Source organism: Drosophila sulfurigaster, chromosome 3 (assembly GCF_023558435.1).
Source record: "Drosophila sulfurigaster albostrigata strain 15112-1811.04 chromosome 3, ASM2355843v2, whole genome shotgun sequence".
Classification (NCBI taxonomy): domain Eukaryota; kingdom Metazoa; phylum Arthropoda; class Insecta; order Diptera; family Drosophilidae; genus Drosophila; species Drosophila sulfurigaster.
Window position 1 is genome coordinate 14,738,088 of NC_084883.1, and position 25,238 is coordinate 14,763,325.

The window sequence follows — 25,238 nt, forward strand, 5'->3', positions numbered from 1 at the left end:
ATAAATGGAAACACATACTAGGAATGTACATATGCAAGCTAGGAAGCTAGGGAACTGTATCAACTGCATGAGATACAAACAGCAACAGAAATAGCAGCTGAACGAACTGAGCGCGCAACATCAGAAAAAGGATATGTGTATGCGTGAGAAGGTCCTTTGCTCTGACTGTGTGTGTCAAGGCATAGAATAACCCTGAGTTTAAAACCCTAAGTCACAAAAAAATGCACTCCCCAAAAAGAAAATATGAATATATTTTTTTATCATATTTACAAAAATAATAAAGAATGTTCACAATTTAAAAATATTCTAGATTTATAGAAAAAATGTGAAAATTTGAGCTTGACATAGGATAGATGGATTTTAGACGAATATCCCGCAGTGAGTTTCGCATATGGGCGACGGTTCCTTAAAATAAATGTTAACTCAGCAGGGAAACGAATCATGCAATTTTTAAACACACTCAGCGGCTAGATGGATAACTTGGTCAGACAAGCAGATGTGGCAACCACTTGTTGTCGGTGTACTTATCCATATTATAGTAGTAAATGCTGTCTTTTTTTTTATCTTGCGTCTACTTGAATCAATGTGCTTGCCATATGTATGAAATGTATGTTTTACATTATCCGTAACGTTATTGCCAAATTTATAGAAGCCAAATTGTTATATTCTTTCCAAAAATTAAAAAATTTTGAAAATGGTGCTATTATTGTAATGTTAAAAGTATTTCCATTTGTACAATTTAAATTTGACAATAAAAGTTATCCAAAGAAAACGCTCATAATATGCCTTGCTAAACCAATATTCTCTTAGACGGACACCTCTCTTAGGCGGCCATTTTTCTTTTGAGCGCACGTTCGCCTCTCTTAGATGGACGCTCTGCACATATTTTTGTTAAAACACAAATTGACTCCTCTCTTGGCCGGACGTGAATCATTTGTGAACAGAAACAAAGAGAAGAGATGAAATTTAATTCAGTTTGACATGAGCTATTGAACGAGTCAGCAAAAAGTAAGAATGTCGCAACGAACCACATTAAGTTTAAAAGAAAAAATGGAAATTATAAAGGCGCAGGAAGTAGAAAAAACAAGTGTTCGTGAAATAGCCAGAAGGTCAGCGTTTGCACAATTATAATATCTTCAAAACACCCATAGCTTTTTTTAACTAACAGATTCAATATAGGAAAGACGCAGGCAGCGACCATTTTAAAGGATAAATCGAAAATACAATCGATGTTGGAATCCGGGGACTGGAATATAAATGTCAAGAGGCAATATTTGAATGGAAAAGGCCGAAAACTTGATGTGTTGTGTTATGAATGGTTTTCAAAGGCTCAAAGCGAAAGTCATATTATAATATCTGGCCCTGAAATTAAAGCCAAAGCAAAAGAAATTGCATCAAGTCTTGGAATACCAAATTTTACCGCCTCCAATGGATGGCTGTATAAATGGCGCACAAGACACAATATATCCTTGAAAAACTTATCCGGAATTCCAGATGATGACGATCGTGATTCACCATTGTTGATTCCAAAATGTGAAGCAATTATTACAGTAGACGATTCAGTTGAATTTGAAAACCCATCTGTCAATATAATAAACTCAGACGAATCGGCTTTAAACATCATTTTAAGATTGAAGCAATATTTAAAAGATGACTATATAGCATTTGGACATCTTAACAACTTGGAATCCTATTTACAGAGCTGTATAGCTGCAAATCAAACAATCACGTCTGACTAATTTTTTTTTTTAATTTTAGTTTTTTATATATTAAGTAGAGTTAATGGTCTAAAATACAATAAAGTCTGTTTAATTTAATCTTTAAAATCCATCAGAAATTAAATAAATCGGTTACTAATAGTCTGATCTATTGACTTTGCACTATACACATTGATTGATACTAATAGTCTGATTTATACATTGCGCTATACAAAACAAAAATTTTGTCCTAATCAATCAATGAAATAGTTGTATAATATACAATGTATGTAAATACCCTATTATGGGTAACAGGTAAAACACACTACAGCAACAATAACACTATCATCAGCTCTTTGTTGATGTTTTCGTCCGGTTTCGCAGATTCTTTTGCTCTGCTCTGAAGTAGAGGTGGGCGCGGGCCTGTATTTTGAGGCCCGGGCCCGCACGAAAACAAACTCTTTTTGAGAGGCCCGGCCCGGCCGAACACGAAACTTTTCACTAAGGCCCGGCCCGGCCCGGGCACGAAACTTATTTACACATATAAGGAAATTCAAAAGACATGTAATTTATATCTATAACACAAAATCTACATTATTGCCATTATAATTAATGCAATAGAAAAGCTTCCACACTTCACTCCTGCCCTTTTCATTTTGAATAAGCTTTACACATTCACTTTTTATACCCGCTACCCATAGGGTAGAAGGGTATTATAACTTTGTGCCGGCAGGAAATGTATGTAACAGGTAGAAGGAGGCATCTCCGACCCTATAAAGTATATATATTCTTGATCAGCGTCAACAGCCGAGACGATCTAGCCATGTCCGTCTGTCCGTCTGTGTGTCTGTCCGTCTGTCCGTCTGTCCGTCCGTCCGTATGAACACCTAGATCTCAGAGACTATAAGAGATAGAGCTATAATTTTTTTCGACAGCATTTGTTATGTTTGCACGCAGATCAAGTTTGTTTCAAATTTTGCCACGCCCACTTCCGCCCCGTAAATCAAATAAATCGAATAACAAGCGTAATTGTAAAGCTAGAATTGCGAATTTTGGTATATACAATAATAACTATAGTATTTATGATTCCTGAAAATTTGGTTGCGATCAGATAAAAATTGTGGAAGTTATTAAAGAAATACTTTTGTATGGGCAAAAACGCCTACTTACTAGGGGTCTGAGTTGCTTTGGCTGACAATCTGGTATTTTGAGCCGTATATGGTATATTTTGAATGCGGTACTATATCGATATACCAAACATACCATTTGGTATATTTTTAGTATTTTTTAAGTATTTTCGGTATATTTTGAAAATGATACCGCAATTTTTGCCTTTATTAAAATGGGTAGCGGGTATCTCACAGTCGAGCACACTCGACTGTAACTTTCTTACTTGTTTTATTTACAGCGTCCTGAATTGTTTGTCGCGACATATTTTAATTTTCACAGATTTTGTAATTGCACCACAATTGTAATTTCACCGCCAATTTTTAGTTAGTGGTGTGCAAACAAGTAAAATATTGTATGAGCAAATCGATAGTAGCATCGATAAGCAATTAAAATGCGATAAATGACGGTTCTAATTCGATCAAATCAAAATTTTGTCGGGCCTATTTCGGGCTTTACGGGCCTATTTCGGGTTTTACGGGCCGGGCCTTTTTCTAAAGCCCGGGCCCGCACGAAGCCCGTACGAATCTTAATTTTAAGGCCGGGCCCGCCCGAACCCGCTCCGGGCCTGTGTAAGCCCGCGGGCCACGAAAAAGCCCGGCCCGTGCCCACCTCTACTCTGAAGCGTTCGAGTGAACGACAATATCTACTTGCATAAACATGTTCTGGTTGTCTTTCTGCATGTGTGTGTGCAGTCATGCTAGCTTTCTTTCACATAAAGCAAACGCTAGTTTGCTTCTTCATATTACAAACAAATGTTAACATAAACTGAATAGTGCAGAAAACTAAAACGAAATGCCATAGCAGCCTTTTCACTCGCTCACCTTCACAAGCATACAGCGAACGCATTCATAAATACATACATACATATGTATGTGCTCCCATACAAGACTCTCTTCAATTGCGTTCTCTGGCTCTCCCGTTCGTTTTGTTTACTTATTCGTTGCTCTTTAATTCCGCCAAGCGAAAGCAAGCTACATTTGTACTGTACAGTACAGTTTGCACTCGTGCAATTCTTGTTATGATTGTTTTTTTTTTTTTAGTTATTTCATCATCCAATTTTGTTGGTGGCAATACTATTGAAATATTAAATATTCCGTAGAATAGCGAACTAAACGACCTACAACACTTTTCACTTTTTATAATGATATGACATGACATATTAACAAAAATACATGTTCGAGAACAATTCAAATCTAATTTTGAATAGATCTTATTTATACGTTATTATTTTAAGTTGAAAATTGTAAGATTCGAATTACGAGTGCATATCTACATCGCTGGAATTTCCTTCGATCTTACGACGTTCCACTGACAGCATGTGTTGAATCTTTGATTGCATGATCATTGCATTCGAAAGGGGCATGTTGCTAAGTTGTGCGCCAACATTAAGTCCAAAAAACGTAAACTCATTGAATCCCAAGGATTGCAGACTTGATATGTTTTCCGGAAAACTAGGTACTCGCAATGTTTGTGGAGTTCCAGTGGGAGGTTGTGGCGAGGCCGTTTTCGTAGTTGAACGAGGATCAGAAGACTCTGCAGAAGGCAGTGAACGAGCACTTTCTGTTGTAGGCACCTGGGGACTTTGCTTCAACTCCAATTTCTGCTCGAATTCTTCTTCGGTTTTAACAGGCTTTATGCGGGGCAATTTGATCCGCAAACGTTTTACAGATTTTGGTAAAACCACATTGGTGTTCTTTCCCGACTGAGTCATACATATGTATATAGAGAAATAATCTGTTATAATTTAAAAATTATTTTAAAATATTTATTTTATATTACCGCATCCAGATTTCGACCCAAAAACTCATGCATTGGCGCAAACCAGGAAATCTTGGAAGTATACAAAGGGTTTGCATTGATTTTCCTTAACTCCTGACGATACACAGCTCGCAAATTTTGTATCTTAGTCTTCACACCTAGCAAAGTCATAGGGCGCTCATTGCGAGCAGCCTCCCTGTTGATACCAATTTGAAGGCGCCTGTGCGCAGCATTCGTTGCAGTTTGCAATGGGGGCCTATTATCCCACAAGCATGGTTCGCGACTATAAAGCTCGACGAACTTCATATGGCGCTCTGCGGTAAAACGAAACGGGCGCCCAGATGTTACCCGATTGCTTGTCATGGCTCGCAAGAGGCAAGAAACTCAAACTCAAAGGGGAAATGCAAACTGTTGGACAACCGCTCTCGCAACGAGTTTGCCCCGAACTGCCGATTGCTTTAGCACGTGGCGATTGTTCCAATCGCTCTCTCGTTTACGGCGCCAACTTGGCGTTCGACTGTCGTCGTGTCACACGAGTCGCTTGGTCGTTTTGCTTTGTTACTTGTTTTCAGCTCTCTCTTGCTCTCTTTGTTTGCTGGCTTACGATATATTGGTAATCGATAAGTTTTCGATGATAAACGATTAAATAAAATGTATTTTAAGCAACATAGATACACAGTTTAAGGTTAGAACGGTTGGGAAATTTAACCATATCTTTCAAAACTGTTTTCGAATCTCAATTGCATAGAATTACATCTGCAACTGATTTGTACTACCGCGTACCTACATTTCGTGCGAACTTAAGACTTCAAATCTTAAAAAAGGTCTTTGTGCATTTGCCATGCTGCAATGCGGCTTAAAAAGGAATCGTACACACAAAGCATTCGAATTTCGCAGAGTCCCAAGTCCTTAGGCTGCCTACCAGCTTGCCGGTTGCCTGGCTGCCCTTACACACGACTCGCCTGGCTGTGTTTTGTTTGTCCCTGCTTCATTGTCGCTCATTGTGGACTTCAAACAGCGCGTGACATCGTTATCCCTTGTACGGCAAGGGCAAAGGCAGACCTTGCTGCCTCCCTGCTAGTTATTTGCTTGCTACACAACTGCAACGCCATTTTCCTTCAGTACAGTTTATTTTTTTCAGTGCTCTTTAAAATATTCAGGCGGGAAAATGCCTCGTTTCGTACTCTATCGGTGGTAACTAGTCGCCAAAATCTCTGCCGTATTTAACCCTAAACGGGATATGCATCAGAAAATACATGCAACCGTTACATTCTATAGAACTGCCCTTGTATTGCGCCCATCTACCTTTTTTCTCATTGAATGCTATACATATTCATGCTGTACTTGGTACAGAACTCTCAAAGCGCTCAAATTAAATCGCTTAGGATGTCTTCGTTGCTACATATGTATGTATGTATGTACATATGTATGTATGTATGTATGTATGTGTGTATGTATCAAAGCAATGGACCACAGCTTATTAATTCTAAAATTTTACATCAAAGCAACACAAAAATGTTTACAAGATTTCTTATAAAGAAAGGCAAGCTGTAGAACATTTGAAAGATTTCTATACTATCGAATTAGAAAGATTTCTACTGCGAGTATCAGTGCAAAGCAAAATTGTGACGTCAGCGTGCATAGTCAACCTTGCTTGTTGTGAACCTTAACGCTGCAAGCTGCTTGCTATAATCCAATTCGAATACCGTGAGAGGAAAGAGCAAAAACAGTGTAGATACAACGTTGTCACGTAAGGAAACTTATTAATTGTGGTATGTAAAACTATGTCTTAACTAATGTCTAGTAATTAAATTAGGTAATTGCGTTTCACACTGTTGGCATTACTTGTTTGTTTTGTGATGAACATTTGTGATTTGGAATTATTTAAAATATATTTCTTTTCGGCGAATCCAAAATTTAATTTTATTGCTTGTTTAATGCACAACAAATATAATTTTTCGAATAATTTTTTATTTACTGAAGCGCAGTTTTTTTTGGCGCCATTTTAAAGTGAGGCCTGTATTCGACCTCGTTCTCATGTGTTAGTGCGAGAGCCAGTGGCTCTCCTCTATTTTTTCGTGTATGTATGGAAGCATACAACTCCACCCATGGATAATAATGGGAGCATATTTGGATGAAATGTTGAGTAGATGCTTCACATTTAGCTATTTGGTCAATTTGAATTTGTTTTTATTGCGAATGCGTTTTGTGACCGCCATTTATTCGATTTTCACTTTAAAGAGCCTTTCATTGGCGTTATTTTTGTTTTTACACGGTTTTTAGCGTTATCTCTGCTTTAGTTTCGTGTTTCTGATTTATCTCAGATAATTTGCCGGCTGGCCTTTTCATTCCTTCTCTCTCTCGAGCATATTTCTAGATATGATTGCGTGACGTGAGTCGTGAGTGCTCAACATCATAACGTATTTCAAATACATATATAATCAATAAAAAGTCAAAGAAATATGAATCTTGAAATATTAGGATTAAATGTAATAGATATTGCATTCAGCGTGCTCAAAATGTATGAGTGTATGTGTATTATATATTGCTGCAGTGCATAAGACGTGACACGATTGGCCGCGTTGAACGACACGCACTCATCTTAAGCAGCAGCCCTCTGCCAGCGTCGACTGCATGGCGCTCTTTCGTCTCTTCTCGCAGCTGCTTCGGTTTTCGTTATACCAGTAGTTGCTGAGTCCGTACAGTTGAAATCGAGCAACACAAGAAAGAGGTTGGTTCCCTTATTCCGAAAATTATTTGTGTGTATAAAAGTGAAATAAAATAATAATTGAAAAAGTGAAGTCAGAAGATAAACAATTTTTTTTATGTGTTGATTTACTCGTATAGTACAGTGAATTAACACTTTCGTTGTGAACAAAAACAATTTTCATTTAACATTAACGAGTTTTCTGCACCTAGCAGAGTCAGTGAGCACATTTTTCATTCGTCGCTTGTGAGAAGTACGACCCTGCTGTACCAAGCATAAGAGACCAAAGCATTGCCATTGCGGAATATTGACCCGCCGTGAGCGGCGCTCAGGAAAAATGGCTGCCTAGACTATTAATTTCTTTAAAATGTTGCATTATTTTCATTGCGAGCATTTGCATTTCAGTATTAATTTTCTCGTACAAATGAATTTGTTCATTGACGCGCGCGCAGTTAAACAAAAAGCGCGCCTTTTTTCGGATGTTCACATATTTTACTTTGTTTCTGTATTTGTATTTGTTTTTACACGGCATTTAGCCGCGTTTCTTCTTGCCTCGCACTCTTCCACGCTCGCACACACACAAACAAATTCACGCACGTACACTCTCACACTCTCTCTCTCTCTTTTGTGCTTCTCTTGTGTGTGGCCAGCCGGCAATTTATCTGCTGCCGATGTCGCTGTCGCGCAGGCAGAGCGAATCAACTTTTGCGTTCGTCGGCCGCCTTGCCTTTCAGCTTGATTCACTCAGTACAGTTGAAGACAGTAAAGAAACGTGAAAGGTTGGTTAGCAAGGAACGCATTGAAAAATTAAAAAAGAAAATTAATTTTTGTGCAAAGTATTTAATAAACAGTGACATAAAAAATTCTATTTGCTAATTCCCAAACTAAGCAGTCAAGAGCATAAGAGTTTTTCTTTCGTATATCAAAAAGTAAACAATAAAGTCACAGTCGTGTGTCATATGTGTGAATTTCATGGCAGGCAATTTAATAGGCACAAACATGAGGCATTTTAAAACGTAAATTATTAAAACGTTTTCCAACTCTTTTGTGCACATTTTTTCGCATACTGCTATATTTTTTCCACATAAAATTTGACTCTGTGGTACATTTCTCATACATTGAATATGTCGCTTCGCTTTGCCTCTTGTGCAAAAGAGCGCGTCGCATAGACGACGCTTGCTTGCTTGCTTTGCCTACTGTGCTGTACCACACAGCACAGCACAAGCAGCCAGTCCGAGCCCAGTACATACAGAAAAAAGTGTTGCCATTTCGGTCTTTTGCACTCGATACCGGGCCACACTGCGTACTGCTGAGAGAGCAAACGAAAAGAAAAAAATGGCTGCTTATTTTTGTCGATAAAATTTCTGCTACAAATTGGCATTTTATTGCATTATATTTATGCAATTAATTTTCATATGGTGATTATATTGTTAGCTGCGCGCACTCTCTGCACGCCACTTGAACTGAAAGACGCGTGCGCGCGCTTTTCTCGACGCTACTCTGCCAACAAATAGTGCTATGGTGTAGTAGTGCCATCTCATTTGACGCGCGGCCATTAGTGCATATGTGTGCGTGCGAGCGAGTGAGTGTGTATGTGTTAGTGAGCAGTAGTAGTGGTGGTGGCTTCTCTTTTGTTTCGCTTGGTAGCTGCGTCGTGTGGTCATCTTGCTTTTACTTACAATGAATACTAGAAAATACTAATAATTGATTTTTTCTTTTTGTATTTGCAGCTCTAGCTTATAGCAAATTAATTTAATATCGTCTACTACTTAAAACACACAGTTTAATTTTGAAAATGGCCGACAAACCAAAACGCCCGCTCTCCGCTTACATGCTGTGGCTGAACAGCGCTCGTGAGTCGATCAAACGCGAGAATCCCGGCATCAAAGTTACCGAAGTTGCCAAGCGTGGTGGTGAATTATGGAGAGCAATGAAGGATAAGTCGGTAAGTAATTGTTACTACATTTAACCATATACAATTCTTAATAAACATATTTTATGTTTCGTTTTGTTTCTAGGAGTGGGAGGCAAAAGCAGCCAAGGCCAAGGACGATTACGATCGTGCCGTCAAAGATTTTGAGGCTAACGGCGGCAGCAGTGCTGCCAATGGCGGTGCCAAGAAACGTGCAAAGCCCGCGAAAAAAACAAGCGAAAAAGAGCAAACGTGATGATTCCGAGGACGATGATGACGATGAAAGCGAGTAGATTGATTGATCTTCAGACCCCAGTCAAATAATAATAAAAAAAAAATTGCAAAAAATAAAAAAAAGCAAACATATATGTGAAGTGTGGTGGATCGAGTCATTGCATTTTCTCAACAAATTATACCCACCACAATCACACCACACCACAAGCTCCCCTACACATACATACGAAACACACACCAACACCATACAAAACAAAAAAGAAGCATTCTAAATAGCATAGTTGAAAAACAATAAGAAAATCCTCTAAAGATAGCAGATCGATCATCAGTTGCTCTGCAGAGAGTTAATATGCTGGCAACTGTAAAGAACATAAACAAAATTGTATTTATACATAAGATTTTAAGTTTATAGTAGGCGTTTCTTTTAATGCTAACAATTTTTTTTAAGTCGAAGATGATGCCTGCACCTGAACAAAAACAAGAAAAGAAAGGCGGGTGAACAAAACAATGTTCAATTTGTGTATCTTGCATAAAAATTTGTAAATTAAACGATAACGTAATTCCATTATAAATAAAAAAAATTATAAAAGAATATCAATTTTTCGCTATTGTTCTGAGAAATAATTATACATACATCATATATATGCAAATAATGTGTAGTATGTCAAGTAAAACACATCCACAACCACCACCCTTCCTCCTCCCCGCAAATACAACAAACAGAAATGATGAGATGACGAGTTTAAAGATCTATTTTATAGGTCCATGATAATATACACGAATAGCTCGTAATGCACAATGTTAAAAGTTGTCGTTGAAGAAAAGAGTGTACAAAAAAGAGACGCTGAAAACAGTTTCACGTCGTTCAAAAGATAATATTAAAATAAAAAAATAAATAATACAAAATAAACGAACGAAATTTCGCTCAGGTTTTTCGTAAAAATTTAAAACTAGAGAAACGTCTTTGTTAATCCCTAAAAGATGTTGCGAGATATAATTCAGATGATGTATTGCATTTAATCGGTAGTCATAATTAATACCTATATAATTTAAATCCAATATGAGAAATAAAAATTAAATACATTTTTTAAATGCGTTAAAACATTCTGCTCGTTATTCATTTTTCAAGGTTTCAGGAAGTAGCTTTTCAATCGAGTGCTGCGTTTTCGTGAAAAGTTCGAACTCAGCTGAGTTAAGGATTGCCTTATTATTTATAAGTAAAAGAAAAACACTAAATATTTTCTTATTTATTGTTTTTAAATATCATAATTAATTCAATAATAATCGATCACTAACACTATATGATTTCATATGCTGCTGGTAGGATTCGTTTTAAAACAATTCAAAACTTATCCATAGAAATTCACTATATATAAATTGGGAGTTTAGGGTAAATTATGTTTATCTAGATCGTATTGAATTCTTTTTTGTTTATGTTGCATAGAAATATCGTAGTTATTTTTAGTTATTTCATGTTGTTGGGATCAAAGATCATTCCATGGGATTATCGTTAACAATGTTAAGGCTAAAAACTAACGTTCAACAAAAGCACACGAGAATTCAGATCATTTTTGCATAAAGATTGTAAAAATAATGCGTCATCCGACATAATATATAAATAATTATATATCCATACACATCATATATAAGTTGTATATAAGTTGTATATAAAACAATGTTTCAGTGCTGTGCTTTGGATTGGTTCAAAATGTATGCACACACAAGAGCTGAAATTCCCCGATTTGGACAAAGTTTTGAGAGTAGGTCGAAGATTTTACATGTTGACAATTATAAAATAAGTTTTTTTTTGGTTCCACGGCGGACAAAACAAATCAAAGTTGTGCTTATTTTAATTACAGATCTTATAACAAATATGGCAAAAAGAAAAATAATAAACATACGTCTCTCTCAGAGCCATTCACAAAAAGAAATAATGGGGGGAAAACATTAAACTATTACTGTGTGGGTTTCGGTGTCTGTGTGTGGATGTTTGTGTGTGTGCAACAAGAAAACAAATGATGAAAAAGCACCATCAGGTCGAAATCGGTGACCTTATAAGCTCTATATAGCTATTTGGCTCTAGTTGCTGCGATTCAGCCAAAAGATGGTCTTCAACACAAAGTACGCCAGTCCCAGGCAATAGACGATCTTCTCGCGCTGCATCCGTTGCTCGTTGTTGATCTCAATGTTGAGCACACGACGATTAAGTTTGGCCAGTTGACGACGCAGATACAGGATCTCCTCATGGGGCGTCAGCTCGCCCATGGGCGTGCCCTCACGATGGGCCAACATCGAGCCATCCAGATTGCTCTGCTGCTGCTGCAACAGCTGTGAACGCTTGCTCGCGCTGCCCGTGGTCAGCTGGATGGGAGAAAGAATAAGAAAGTTGAGAAGGTTGTATAAAGATCACTTACAGCAAAGTTCTGATAGACCATTATGGAGTGCGAAATTGTTAAATGAATATGAATAATTTCAAGAGAAACAATTTATTTTACTATTTCAAATTTGACAAATCTGTGAAAGTGTTGTGGTTCTATGTTTATGGCACATATCTTTAGCTTGGAGTCAGAGGAAAACACTTATTTTCTTTTACGACAGATATACAATATAGTTGTGCATTTGTAATCAAATTAGTTGCTAATGTACTGCCAATTTAAACGAAAAGTTTCAAGAATTTTTGATTTAATCGTAGAGTGCTTTGTAAAAATTGGCGATTCTAGCTAACTTCAAATTTCATTTAATTTGTCAAGCAAATACTACATTTTTTCGTTTCACAAAATTATTAAAGTCGCTCTTAAAACAATGTCTCAAGCGCACTATTCGGATGAAGATGAACTGCCTCATCTGGAGTCGGTTAGCAATGCTCTCAAGTGCGAGCAATCGGGTCACGTTATGGAGGCCATACTGTTGTACGAGGAGAGCATCTTTAAGATGGGTCATATGCACAACGCGGATCCCCACAAGCAACCACTGAGCCACAAGTATCTCAAGAAGTATGAATCGCGTGCCAAACAGTTACGCGAACAGGTTAAATCCCATCTACAGTCAAGCAAACTGTTGACGCACATCACCATCGAGCGGGATGCCCGAGGACGCAGCTATCAGCGATTGTTGGGCAACTATCTGAACGATAGCGTCAAGGAGGTGCATGTGAATGAGCCGCATCTCTGCGAGCAGCATCAATTCAAGAATCTGATCAACTTCTTCGAAGTGCTAGTGAAGAACTGTCGCTATCTGAAGTATATCCGACTGACGACTCGTCCGGATCCAGTGTTATCCAAGAATCAGTTGCATATACTTCAGCAGATACGTGCTGATCTTGCCACTGGCAACATTCACATGAACTACCAGATGGATGAGTCGCTTAATGATCGCAAGATTGTGCTTAGCTCGGGCATTGTGATTAAGATCGCACGGGGATTGCATTACTTTGAGCCCGTTGAGGATGTCTATGCGCTGGGCATGTGTGACTATGATTTTCGCAAGTGTTTGCCCACTGAGGTGGATATCTGGAAGTGTCGTGCCTTTGCCAAGATGCCCAGAGACTCCAACGAGCGTTTGGCATACAAGCAACAGCCGAAGGATTCTATGGATCATGGCCAGGACATGGCATACTCCAGTGATTAAAGTCGTGTACAAAGTACAAAGTTATAGGGTAACGTTATGTAAATTGGAAGTCAATCCCTTTAGCTTTTAAAAATATATAGTTCAATAGAACAAATCGAAATTAAAGTCTTAAGGAAATAAATTCTATAAACCAAGATCTCATGTATATTCGAAACCCTTTTCAATGCATATTCTAGCGAGACAAAACATTTTAGACCTGCGATATGAAAAAGAAAACTATTACAGGCAGGATAACACATTGAATCGCAGTTCACAAATTATACCTAAAAAGATTCTATATTACCAACATTTTGTTTTTTCCAAGTGTATATTTATACCGTAAAAAAGGCTGGCGACCTAAGCTGATAAAGACAAAGAGGATAAGTCAAGAACTAGACTTAATGAAATTGGAGTCATGGGGTCATCAGCGTTGTTCTAAGGAATATTTAATAGGTATAAGATGGAATAAAAATGAATAATACAGAGAGTAAAGCTAACATTGTCTAAAGTTCCCTACTCCCAGCTATGTGCAACTTTTATCTATAAAAGTCTCTTCGCAAGCAAAATGCTTTTAAGTTGATTAATTGTTATTGGGGGCAGTTCGTTAATCTCAAAACAAATAATGGAAATATGGTCAGCACTTATGCGGGGTGTGCACAGAACAGAAATTTCTCGGTGTAGACAGCAATTCACATTTCGTCATAGTTGCATTATTAACTACAACAACAACATATTGTGCTGATAATAAAATGGGCTATAGAAGATTACGCGAAACAAATCAATATATAGTCTTTTGAGTGGGACTCGTGAAATGTGATCGTCATGAAATTCTGACGTAACATTCGAGATTGGGAATTCCGCAAATTTGAATTTTCTATTTCATCTTTCAGTCGCTCTATTTGCTCACCTGTGAATCGGATTCCACCGAGTTGGCATCGTTGCCATTGTGGAAACCCATGCGAATGTTGCCATTGGATCGCACATATTGTGTGGCATTCTGCTCATCATCCTCATCGTCGTCATCATGGCGATACAGATTGCCATTGGGATGCAGTGGCGTGTTATCCTCGGAAGCCGATGGAAAATGATGATCCGTTAGTGTAATGACGCGTGGTGGCGTCTGAACGCGCATAAAACCCATCGATGGATTCTTGGGCAATATCGAGTTCTCCAGCTGTATTTCACGCGGTGCCGAGCGCGTCTCCAGATGCTGATTGTGTCCCAGCACCACAATGCGATCCGGCACATTCATATCGATTTTATCATGATAATTCCACGAGTTCATCAAACCATTTTGATTCGACAGCAAATGATCTTCGTCAGAAAACTCGCCTGTGGCCTTAATGCGCTTGGGCACTCGCATCTTGTCGTTGATTTCGTGCGCAAACTTCGCATCGTTATAGAGATCATCGTCCAGGCCGTTGAACATTGGAGTGGGCGATTGTGGTGTGACCATATTTACTGTGTGCTGCTATACTTTTGTCCGGCACTGTGATGCTGCCCAAGGAACTGCGCTGCACTGATGATGATGATATCGTTGGTGGGTGCGGGACACGGACAAAGTTGTGTTGGTAAGAGAGAGAGAGACGTTTTCATAACAGTTATAAAGCACTGCAAATTTAGCCGGAGTTGCACAACATTGTTGTTGTTTTGTTCGTCGCGGGTTTTTTCGTGTTCCCCTGTGTGTATTACTTACATTTATACAACTGACAGAAAAGCGTCCGTAATTTCTTGATGTATTTTTATAAATTTTATTTCTCTTTATACTCGTTTCCTTCTTTTCCTTCCTTTTTGCTTTCTTTTGTTGCCTTGTTCTTGTTTTTAGAATAGAGGTGGTGAAACATCGATGTTTAAAACTCGATGCATCGATGTTTTTCAAATGATTTATATCATCGATTTTTTATAGCAAACATCGATGTTTTGCAGCCAAATAATTAGAAGAATATTACTGGCAATTAATTATTTTTTAAGTTAATTTAATTATTCTTGAACACTTTATTTCTTAAACAAAGCTTTTATAAAAGCTGTTTTAATTATTGGGGTGTGACCAAAGCCCACATTTCCAGCAACTTCGCTTTAACCTAGATATAATATACCAAACACAAAAGATCTGAGAATTGCGCGTCATTTCAAATATTTATTTTGTCATTGTTCTCCTCATATTTGCCTACAAAAAAATGTCTCTTTTTGGTAAAATTGTGTTCATATTAAGTTCTTTGTGCTGCTCTTTTATTTCAATATTTGTATACCAAAAAGTATAGTCCGTGCACTTAGAAAATTTCGATTATTTTCAATATGTGGAAGTTTGCTATAAAAACATCGATTGGGTTGTAGATTTAATTTTTGCAAATGTTTGACAATCTTAAATTTGTAATTAAATAAGTAAAACCAAAAATTGTTATAAAATTATTTGTTATTTTAAATGTATAGCTTCAATTTTGCATTTTTTTTGAAATAGCGATTATAAATCTTAACGTAATGTTTGCAATTCAGCAGCGCGCAGCCATTCACCACGAATCGCGCCATTCACACGCACACACACACAAGCGATAAAGCGTTGCCGCGCTCATTTACAACAAAATTTCTGCAGCAGTCGGACGAGTTGTGTAGTGACCAAGCGTCCTTTTTTTTTGAAATTCGCGTATTTCTAGCAATGTTATTGTGACGAATTAAATAAATTATAGTGTAAATACACACTGTGTGTATGTGCATAAACAATAGTGTTATAAAAAACATAAAACGCAAAACGCATATTTAATTGCAGTTGAAATGTAAGTGCATCGTATCAAAACCAAGAGACAGGCAACAGAAACCGCTGCTGCCGCGCGGTCTCTGCCAGCTGCGCTGCCGACGTCGCCGGGTACAGTACGCGCCGTTTTTTGTGTGCCAGCTGAAAAAGTTGATGTTGTTGGTTGAGTGTCTGCCTGCGACAGGGCGGGAAAGTGTAAATACAAATTCAGTGTGTGTGTGTGTGAATGTCCAAGACTATAAATAAAATGTAGCACGCTTTAAATTATATATATTTCAAATATTATAAATACATTTTGTGTATGTACTTGCAGCTAACGGTAATCCCATATAGACAGATAAAGAGTATCATGGATCGTCGCTTAAGACGCCCGCGTCGTGCGGATGAGGCAACAGTTGCCGCCGCCGTCGCTCCCCCCACCAGCCAGACTAGACGCGTCGCCTCCTCCCTCACATCAAGCACACGCGCACGTGTTTCGCCCGCCCGCAGCAAGGTGACAGTCCCCGAACCCCCCGTCATGGAGTTAGGGCCGCGCACACGTCGCTCCAGTCGACCCCGCTCAGCGGCGGGTCAACCCACAGCTGCTGCTGCTGCGTCTGCTGCAGCGCCGCTCAAGGCCACGATCAAGCTGCCGACACCCATCAAGGAAGTCAACGAGGTTCGTGCAGTTTTTGTATTCTCTCTTTCCTCTCTGCCTACTTTTCGTCTTTTCGCTCGTGCAACTCTCGGCATCGCAGAAAACGAGTGTCAGCGAGTGTCTGTGTATGTGTGAGAGTATGCATGTGTTGCTTCTGTGTATTGGTGAGCAGCTTATCAACCAGTTTCTCCTATTGCTTTTGACTGTCTACTAAATAGCCTATCAAGCTCGTTATCTTTCTCTCGCTCTGTCTCTTTCTTAGTTTTAATCTGTTGCTTTCTTATCAGATCCAAGGTTTCCCCGAGAATTTTAGAATTAATCAAAAAGTATAAACAAATTCCGCGGCAGGTGAATTGAGTTCAAAGCAGCGACACATTGCGCGTCACGTGCGTAGAAACACTTTGAGTAGTTCAATCTATTAACGTAATTGCAAAGATAAGAATATTATACATAGCCGAAGTTCGTGAAGCCAACAGTATTTTTAAGTTTGTTTATTTTTCAAGCTAATCCAACTTTAATAATATATAAGTAAATAAATAACTGCAAAGGCTTCTCGTATTTTCAATTCTTACTTTTTTTGATATACCTTATATGTATACCCTGTAAGTATATGCCAGGTATAATAACCAGGTAACATATAAAAATTGTGCAAATTATATTTTAACAGAGTTATATCAAGTTGTTTGTTTTGATTACCACAACAGTGAACGCACAGTCCAAGTAGTAACAGCTAGGAGGCAAAAAATTTGAGCTGTCTATATAAATACTTCTGATTCTAGAAGTGTTATATCTCAATGTGTAGAAATGTGTTGCCCTCCTTTCTTATATCGATTTTGATAGGTTAGAAATTTTAAAAGAGATAAGAAAATAGTTGTAACATCGGTGATACTCCTATATAGAAATACGTTTCTATATTTAGGGACACTATAGTGGATCATTAGTTTTCTAAATTTTTATAAATTGTTAGATAAAACATCCAGCTTACCAAGCATTTCGAAGATAAAATACTTAGTGGATAAAGTATCTAAAAGATAGTTTTTAAATGACAGTATATTCATGCGTTGACTCTGCATTTCAGATATCATCTCCGGCACGCAATTCAAGCAGCTTCCCGCTGACACTGACCACAAACACATCGACCCGGGCGCCCAACCAAACGACGGCCACCTCCTCGGTGAACAGCGCCAACACAAGTCGCACATACAGCAGCTCCACAACGACCACACAACACATCGAGATACGCTCGGAGGGCGGTGACGATGTGGACACTGAATCCATACGCAAACGCATCACGGACCGTCTGCGTCGTTCGCTCTCCAAGACCATTGGCACACCCTCAGCCACACCCAATCCCGAGGAGACGGGCAGTCGCTACAGTCGCTCCGTATCGCGTTCCGTTTACGACGACGACAAGAGCTCAAAGCGCAGCTACTCCACGGGCGAAGAGGACATCGAGGAGGAGGAAGAGGAGAACGAACAGTTCCGCAGCTTCAATGCCACGCGACAGTCGGTGACACCATCTCTAGGTGGCACCTCGACTGTGTGCCGTCAAGTGGACACGCCACGCGAATTCGGTGGCTGGCCAGGCGCATTGTTGCTGTTGCTGCTCGTGCCCGCCGTGGTCTATTATCTTACCTGGAGTTGCACGGCGCGTAATGGCTGCCAGTTTAAGCAGGTGAATTTGACTGCTCTGCTGGACTGGAACTATCTGTCGCGTCAGGTGTTCCAGACGCATGTCGTCGGCGCCTTTACGGCCTATCAGTTTGTCGTCTTTCTGCTCGTTGCCTTGCTGCCCGGCTGGCGTGTGCATCTCACGAGGGAAACGTACAAGTTCAACGGCCTGGGCGTCTGCGTTACCTTGTTGCTGGCTGGCGGCATTGCCGAGTATCTCAAGTATCCGGTGGCCAGCTTTGTACTGCGTCATTATCTACGCTTCTGCATCTATGGACTGATGAGCGCCTTTGTCGCTGCTTGCTGGAGCTATTGGCGTGTCGATACCACCAAATACAATGTGCTGCGCCAGACACTGTCCAATGATTATGGACGCAGCGGCAACTTTGTGGTGGACTTTGCCCTGGGTCGCCAGCTGAATCCCAAGTGGCTGGGACGTGTGGACTGGAAGCAATACTACTATCGCCTCTCGCTGGTCAGCACTGTGCTCTATGCCGCCTGCTACATCTATCAGACGCTGCAGTGGCCCCAATGGCCACAGGCTCAGGATGGCGTGGCCTATGTGTTGCGCTACTACTGGAAGAATCTGAACTATGATGCCGGCACCTTGCTGGCGGCCTCTTTGCTGCTCATCTATGTGCTGGATTCGCTGCTCTTTGAGCATCATTTGAGCTGCTCCTTTGAGCTGCAGCACGAGGGTTACGGCTGCTTGTTGCTGCTGCGTTATGCTGCCACACCGTATCTGCTGAGCTCGGTTAGCAAATACTTCTATGAGCAGCGTGTGCCCATCAACTGCTGCTTTTCGGCCTACGCTGCGCTGCCGCTGCTGCTCATCGGACTGACCATCAAGCGCTATAGCAGCGCCTACAAGTACAAGTATCGCCTGAACTCGCAGAATCCGCTGTTCGCCAACGTCGAGACTGTGCACACCTATCAGGGCAATCGTCTGCTGTTGGGCGGTCTTTGGGGTCATCTGCGTCAGCCCAACTATTTGGGTGACATTCTCTGTCTGTGTGCATTGGCTGCTCCTTTGGTGCCACGTCTCGCTTGGCCTCCGTTGCTGTCGCTGCTGCTGTTGGTGCTGCTGCTGTTGCATCGTGCCACACGAACCAATGCTCGCAATCAGAGACGCTATCACTCTTCGTGGCATCGCTATTGCAGCCAAGTGCGCTACTATATTCTGCCCAAGATCTACTAAATCGCCAACTGCATTTCATGATTTTATATTTTCGTTTGTTCCCCCCCCATCCCATCTCTTTTTGTTTGATTTTTATTATTAGTTTGTAGCGTTGCATTCGAATTTTTGTATTGTATATAATCGATATATCAATTATTTGTATTTCACATTTCGAATTTGTTCGTTCATTTTCCCCCATCCATCTCCCATTTACCCATTTCAATGATGATTTTAGTACAAACATTTTTTATTTTACTCACAACAAAACAAAAACAAACAAAAAAAAAAGATGAGAAAAGGCAAACAACAAAAAACGTACACCAACAAATTAAATTACTTTAGTTTAATAACCCCTCAATACTATAGTCATACAAATGATACACTATAATGCAACTAGAAATTTTCTAAGACTTAGAAACTAGTATTTAACTACTCAATATTAATTGTCGCTATAACAAATTCTCTATACATGTCATTTGTAAATATTGCAATTACTTTATACAAATAAACAAAATGCTTTGGTTTCTGAAGTTCAAGAAAACCAAGAAATGTGTTTTATTATTTGAAGCCATGCTTTAGTATAGAAACTTGCATTTTGAAGAAAATTCAAAAAACGATAAATCAAATTTAGAAAAATAACGGCTGTACTGCTTGACTACATAAACCACTGATTGAACTGCTTTTCACGCTGTTGCGATGAGCAAGCAGTAAGATAAGCAGTAACACCTTTCGCTGCCTGTCGTCAGATGACGCTGGAAAAAATGTGTAATATATTTCGAATAATTATTTTTTTGGTTGCTTTCTTCTATAATTTTTAGATTTTTTAAGTAATTTACTCAATGTAGAGAAAGTATTGAGCAAATGCAGCCAAATAAATAATTACAACTAATTAAATATATAAAATGAAATTTCAAACACAACAGCTTAGCAACAGCTTATGCAGACTGCATAGCTGATAAAGCAGTATTATACGCATGTTGCCACCGCTTATCGAGAGATGGCGTCAGAAAAACGGCTGTGGAAAATTCAAATGTGAATTTCGAACATTTATGATTTGGATGATTTCAAATATGTATGCTACAAATTTATTGTAATTATAAACTCATTTTTAAATGGATCGCAGGCAGGGTTAGTTTGGCCGCGCCATCTTCACGGATGACAGCTTCTTATACACTTATAAGTTTTTATTTTGTTTTCATGAATGGTTTTTAAACGAATAATCAGAAAAAAAGGAGGAATAGCTTATGTATGTTACAACCTAACTGGACTCTTAGCCTAATTTATTGAATATACAACATGCTTAAGCATAGTCTTAAATATCTATTTATTATTTGAATGAAACATTTTTAATTGATAGCTTGAAGAATATGTATATATAGTATACTTTTATTGATGTATTATTATTGATTGTTGAAAGAATCAAATACAAATTTATTGTCAGTAAAGTAAAGTGAGCAAATGAGTACAAATTTGCATCTAAAGTAAAGTAAAAGTAAATCTTATTTTTAATAAGCGTCTGATCTTATAGAAATAGGAACTCAAGATTGAACATTTTTTAAAAAAGATTTCGTTCTTCAATCTGATTTCAATATTAAAACAAACTTTTTTTTAACTCGAAGATTTCTAATTTCAACAATTTTGTTCCTGTTTCTTGTCGCTTGGTTTAGAGTGGCTCGAAAATCAATGGTAATAAACTTGAATTAGGAATTCATTCTTGAATTTCAATAATGACCAGTCTAGAATTATTGTAGAATTTTTATATTGAATTAAGATGAGTGTTGACATCATATAATAATGATTCAAGATTTTAATCTTGACTTAGGCATAAGAAATCAGTTATAGATTGCCAAATAGAAAATGAATCTATGTAATATGTTGAATCAAACAGATATAATAAACACAATCTTTTGGTCGGTGAAAGAGGGCAAGATTCAAATGTCTCGCTATCATTAGATCTGAGCTAACGTTCAGCGTTTGAATGGTCATTAAAGGAGCCAGCGGAACTGCCTGAAAAAGTTGGCTGTGAAGTTGTTCGCTCGGAAAAGAACCTGCAAGGGAACAATTTGCTAATGTTGACGCCGTTATTGTATAATTTTCGTTCAGTGGGCGGTTCTGTCAGCATAGTAAATCGGTCGGGGAAGGGAATGTATACTAGCGGGGGAGGAGGGGAAGGTGGACGGCATACAGTTTCATTATCAACGCCGTCGGTCATTTGTAAAGCGAACCGCAAAACGGCGGCGACGCTGGCTGCGGTTTTCATTTCTCTTTCTTTTTTTTTGACAGTTTCCGCGTCATTTTTCTATTGCATGTTGAGAGAGAGAGCGAGAACGGGAGGAGATGGGGAACAGGTTGGGAGAAAGGGAAAGGAAAAACGGGAGCAGGGTCCAGCCATCGTCATTATTTTGGCATTATGTGCGGCGGCAACGTTGGAAGTTCGAGAACGTCGAGCAACGAACGACGAGCGTCGAACGAGTCTCGCAAACATTCGTAAATGTCATTAACAGTTGTAACGGCTTTGGGACACGCCTACTCCATGCAAAGGTTACCAGCGGGGGCAGGGACAGGGGCAGGGGTGTGGTTACTTTTTACACAAAATTACTTCTTTTGTGCGGCGTTGACATTCATCATCATCAACATTTCGCTCCAGTCTCGTGCTCGTGCTCTGTTGCCGTGTAAACGCCATGAAATATGCTATATAATATTTTATTTTCTGATTCAATTTCTGGTAAATTGCTCGCCTGGAGTTGGCCCGACTCACTCGAGTGCCGCCCTTTAAAGCTGCCCACAACACACACACACACACACAACAAAGTTCCATATTTTGCTCGATTTTCCTGTTTTAATTACGCACAACAAGAGCCTCAAAGAACTAAACAACTTGCTTTTACACTGCGCGAAATGTGCGTTAATATTTCAATTTTTTTTAAATTTACATTATTGTTTTGCTGATGGATAGGTAAATATTAAAGACTTTGCTCTTTTCTATTAATTTAGTTTATATATTTTATTTTGGGAAAATATTATTAAATCGTCAATATTGCGATGTAGATTTAATAGATTTCAGAAATCTCTATATTCTTTAATATGTTTTCAGACATGACTCTTAATTTTATTTCTTAGTTTCATTCATACTTTTTATAAATATATATATTTTATTTTTATATTGTTAAAAGAGGGATATTTAAATATATATTTTTAAAAATATATTATTATTTTTAAAATTTTTAAAATGGATGGCCAACCAACATAATAATTTTGATGACTTATTTCGTGTTCTGATTTCATTTTATTTGAAATATAGTTAATATAATATGTTATCAGAGTTGCGCTTGTTTTTATTTCTTAGTTTCATTCCATACTTTTCTTATATTGCATATATATTTAGTATTATCCTTTAAATGGTTAACAGGGAATATTTAAATATATATATATGTTTTTATAAAATATTACATTTTTAATTATTTTAGATAAATTACTATTTTATTGACTTCTTTTATGTGCTGATTTATGTTAATTGTATTTTGAATATAGTAAAAATTTAATTTTGTATAAAATAAGAAAATAATTTATACATTTAATTTTTGCTGTTCAATTATTGTTAAATACAAAAACAGTTTTAATTATAATTCATAATTATTAAAAGTTTTCAAACTCCTGCTTTACACAGTCAACAATTACCTATTGAGAGCATCTATAGAAGAAGTTTTGAATTGCTTTCAGAATAATGATTAAAGTGCACCTTAAGGACTTACTTAGTTTAAGTGTAGGACTTCTTTATCCTTTCACTGCTCACTGCAAGTAAACGGTTTCCGTTTGCTTTGTATTCAATTGGAAGCACTACACAAAATGTTGTCGGGTCTTCCTTGTTGTTTGTATGTTTGTTTCTTCGCCGCAAAATGACAGTTTACAAATTTGCAGCAACATTTAGAAAACTTCCACAACGAGAAATGCCAACTTTAATTTAATATCCAGCCCTTTCTCGGTTGAAGGAAAAACTTAATTGCAACTACGTTTTTCGAAGTATTTGCAATTTTGCAGTGAAGCTGAGAAACTAATTGCCTAGTATGTATTAATAAACACTATTAATTGAAGTGAATAATTTAAATAATAAATATAAAATATATTTTAGATTTTAGATTTTTTATAATTCATTTGAAGGCACAAAATATATCAGTGAATTATTATGAATTTTTCGATTAATGGAAAATTAAACTTTGAACTTTAAACTATAGATATATAAATAAATAGTGAAAAATACGAATTAAAGTTATAAATAACTTGCTTTAAAAAGAGATAAATATTTTTTAATTGCTGAATTTTGGAAATAATTAAAATAATAAATATAACATACGTCAATTTTTTTTTATAATTATTATAATACATATATACAGTGAAAAAATTAAAACTAAAACAATTTTATAATCGGTAAAGATTATGGATTTGCACAATATTTAGAGCTAAGATTGATTTTAGGAACTTTTTATGATCTACGATAAAGTATAAAAAATTTGCTCATTATACCCGCTACAAATAGGGCAGAAGGGTATTATAACTTTGTGTCGGCAGGAAATGTATGTAACAGGAAGAAGGAGGCATCTCCGGCCCTATAAATATTCTTGATCAGCATAAATAGCCGAGACGATCTAGCCATGTTCGTCTGTGTGTCTGTCCGTATGAAACACTGGATCTCAGAGACTATAAGAGATAGAGCTATGAGTTTGTTCAGATAGCATTTGTTATGATCAAGTTTGTTTCAAATTTTTACCACGCCCACTTCCGCCTCCGAAAATCAAAAAAAATCGAATAACAAGCGTAACTTTAGAGCTAGAGCGAATTTTGGTATATGCAATAATAACTATAATAATTGCGATTCCTGAAAATTTGGTTGCGATCAGACAAAAATAGTCGAAGTTATTAAAGAAATACTTTTGCAGAGTGGACATAGCGGACATAGCGGACATAGCGGACATGGCGGACATTGGACATGGCGGACATAGCGGACATGGCGGACATAGCGGACATGGCGGACATGACGGACATAGCGGACATGGCGGACATAGCGGACATGGCGGACATGACGGACATAGCGGACATGGCGGACATGGCGGACATGACGGACATAGCGGACATGGCGGACATGGCGGACATAGCGGACATGGCGGACATGGCGGACATGGCGGACATGGCGGACATGGCGGACATGGCGGACATGACGGACATAGCGGACATGGCGGACATGGCGGTCATGGCGGACATGGCGGACATGGCGGACATGACGGACATAGCGGACATGGCGGACATGGCGGACATAGCGGACATGGCGGACATAGCGGACATGGCGGACATGGCGGACATGACGGACATAGCGGACATGGCGGACATGGCGGACATGGCGGACATGGCGGACATGGCGGACATGGCGGACATAGCGGACATGGCGGACATGGCGGACATGGCGGACATGGCGGACATGGCGGACATGGCGGACATGGCGGACATGGCGGACACCGCGGACATGGCGGACATGGCGGACATGGCGGACATGGCGGACATGGCGGACATAGCGGACATGGCGGACATTGCGGACATGGCGGACATAGGCGAGCATGTTTGCGGATATGCTCGCCAACTTGTATTTCATTTGCCCACCAACTAGGGCCAACATGTTCGCGAACATCATTTGTCGCAAATTTTCAAGCAGTCAACATGTCAACGGATAACGACATATTTGAAAAACTGTTAAATTTAGTAATGGCTAAAGTTATAAAGACCTGAAATTCTTAACAGGAATTTTCTCCCCAGAGCCTTGGGCGCATAATAATTGAAATATAATAATATAATAATTGATTTTGCAGACAAAAAATGAATTCTTTCATACATTTTTTGCTCATTTTGCGCAGCGCAAATACGTACTCTCTCT

At 38.5% G+C, this 25,238-nt stretch overlaps 6 protein-coding genes across 9 annotated transcripts; 4 read left to right on the forward strand and 2 right to left on the reverse strand.

The window, feature by feature from the left end:
• Positions 1 to 958: 958 nt before the first annotated feature.
• LOC133845303 (tigger transposable element-derived protein 6-like) lies at positions 959 to 1,768 on the forward strand. The gene is made up of 2 exons (XM_062279732.1): positions 959 to 1,109; positions 1,169 to 1,768. Exons 1-2 carry the CDS (start codon positions 1,015 to 1,017, stop codon positions 1,737 to 1,739), a joined length of 666 nt encoding a protein of 221 aa, XP_062135716.1. The 5' UTR covers positions 959 to 1,014; the 3' UTR covers positions 1,740 to 1,768.
• Positions 1,769 to 4,032: 2,264 nt separating this feature from the next.
• Positions 4,033 to 5,202, reverse strand: LOC133841701 (uncharacterized). The gene is made up of 2 exons (XM_062274376.1): positions 4,647 to 5,202; positions 4,033 to 4,569 (listed from the first exon to the last, which is right to left on the reverse strand). The coding sequence occupies exons 1-2, from the start codon at positions 4,986 to 4,988 to the stop codon at positions 4,123 to 4,125; spliced, it is 789 nt and encodes a 262-aa protein (XP_062130360.1). The 5' UTR covers positions 4,989 to 5,202; the 3' UTR covers positions 4,033 to 4,122.
• Positions 5,203 to 7,214: 2,012 nt separating this feature from the next.
• LOC133841702 (high mobility group protein D) lies at positions 7,215 to 9,721 on the forward strand. 2 transcript variants are annotated; one of them, XM_062274378.1, is made up of 3 exons: positions 7,215 to 7,356; positions 9,063 to 9,277; positions 9,351 to 9,721. In XM_062274378.1, the coding sequence occupies exons 2-3, from the start codon at positions 9,128 to 9,130 to the stop codon at positions 9,498 to 9,500; spliced, it is 300 nt and encodes a 99-aa protein (XP_062130362.1). In that variant the 5' UTR covers positions 7,215 to 7,356; positions 9,063 to 9,127; the 3' UTR covers positions 9,501 to 9,721. The 2 variants fall into 2 exon arrangements, with proteins under 2 accessions (XP_062130362.1, XP_062130361.1); XM_062274377.1 differs by lacking the exon at positions 7,215 to 7,356 and adding an exon at positions 7,975 to 8,111.
• Positions 9,722 to 10,710: 989 nt separating this feature from the next.
• LOC133840658 (transport and Golgi organization protein 11) lies at positions 10,711 to 14,939 on the reverse strand. Of its 2 annotated transcripts, XM_062272608.1 has the most exons (3): positions 14,781 to 14,939; positions 13,992 to 14,603; positions 10,711 to 11,839 (listed from the first exon to the last, which is right to left on the reverse strand). In XM_062272608.1, exons 2-3 carry the CDS (start codon positions 14,538 to 14,540, stop codon positions 11,558 to 11,560), a joined length of 831 nt encoding a protein of 276 aa, XP_062128592.1. In that variant the 5' UTR covers positions 14,541 to 14,603; positions 14,781 to 14,939; the 3' UTR covers positions 10,711 to 11,557. The 2 variants fall into 2 exon arrangements, with proteins under 2 accessions (XP_062128592.1, XP_062128593.1); XM_062272609.1 differs by lacking the exons at positions 13,992 to 14,603; positions 14,781 to 14,939 and adding an exon at positions 11,893 to 12,048.
• Positions 12,151 to 13,210, forward strand: LOC133840659 (MIT domain-containing protein 1). Its single transcript, XM_062272610.1, has one exon. The coding sequence runs from the start codon at positions 12,281 to 12,283 to the stop codon at positions 13,103 to 13,105; it is 825 nt and encodes a 274-aa protein (XP_062128594.1). The 5' UTR covers positions 12,151 to 12,280; the 3' UTR covers positions 13,106 to 13,210.
• A 704-nt stretch (positions 14,940 to 15,643) lies between the features above and the next one.
• On the forward strand, positions 15,644 to 19,485 carry LOC133840656 (lamin-B receptor). Of its 2 annotated transcripts, none has more exons than XM_062272607.1 (3): positions 15,644 to 15,855; positions 16,147 to 16,491; positions 17,549 to 19,485. In XM_062272607.1, exons 2-3 carry the CDS (start codon positions 16,183 to 16,185, stop codon positions 19,337 to 19,339), a joined length of 2,100 nt encoding a protein of 699 aa, XP_062128591.1. In that variant the 5' UTR covers positions 15,644 to 15,855; positions 16,147 to 16,182; the 3' UTR covers positions 19,340 to 19,485. The 2 variants fall into 2 exon arrangements, with proteins under 2 accessions (XP_062128591.1, XP_062128590.1); XM_062272606.1 differs by lacking the exon at positions 15,644 to 15,855 and adding an exon at positions 16,010 to 16,028.
• Positions 19,486 to 25,238: the final 5,753 nt, after the last annotated feature.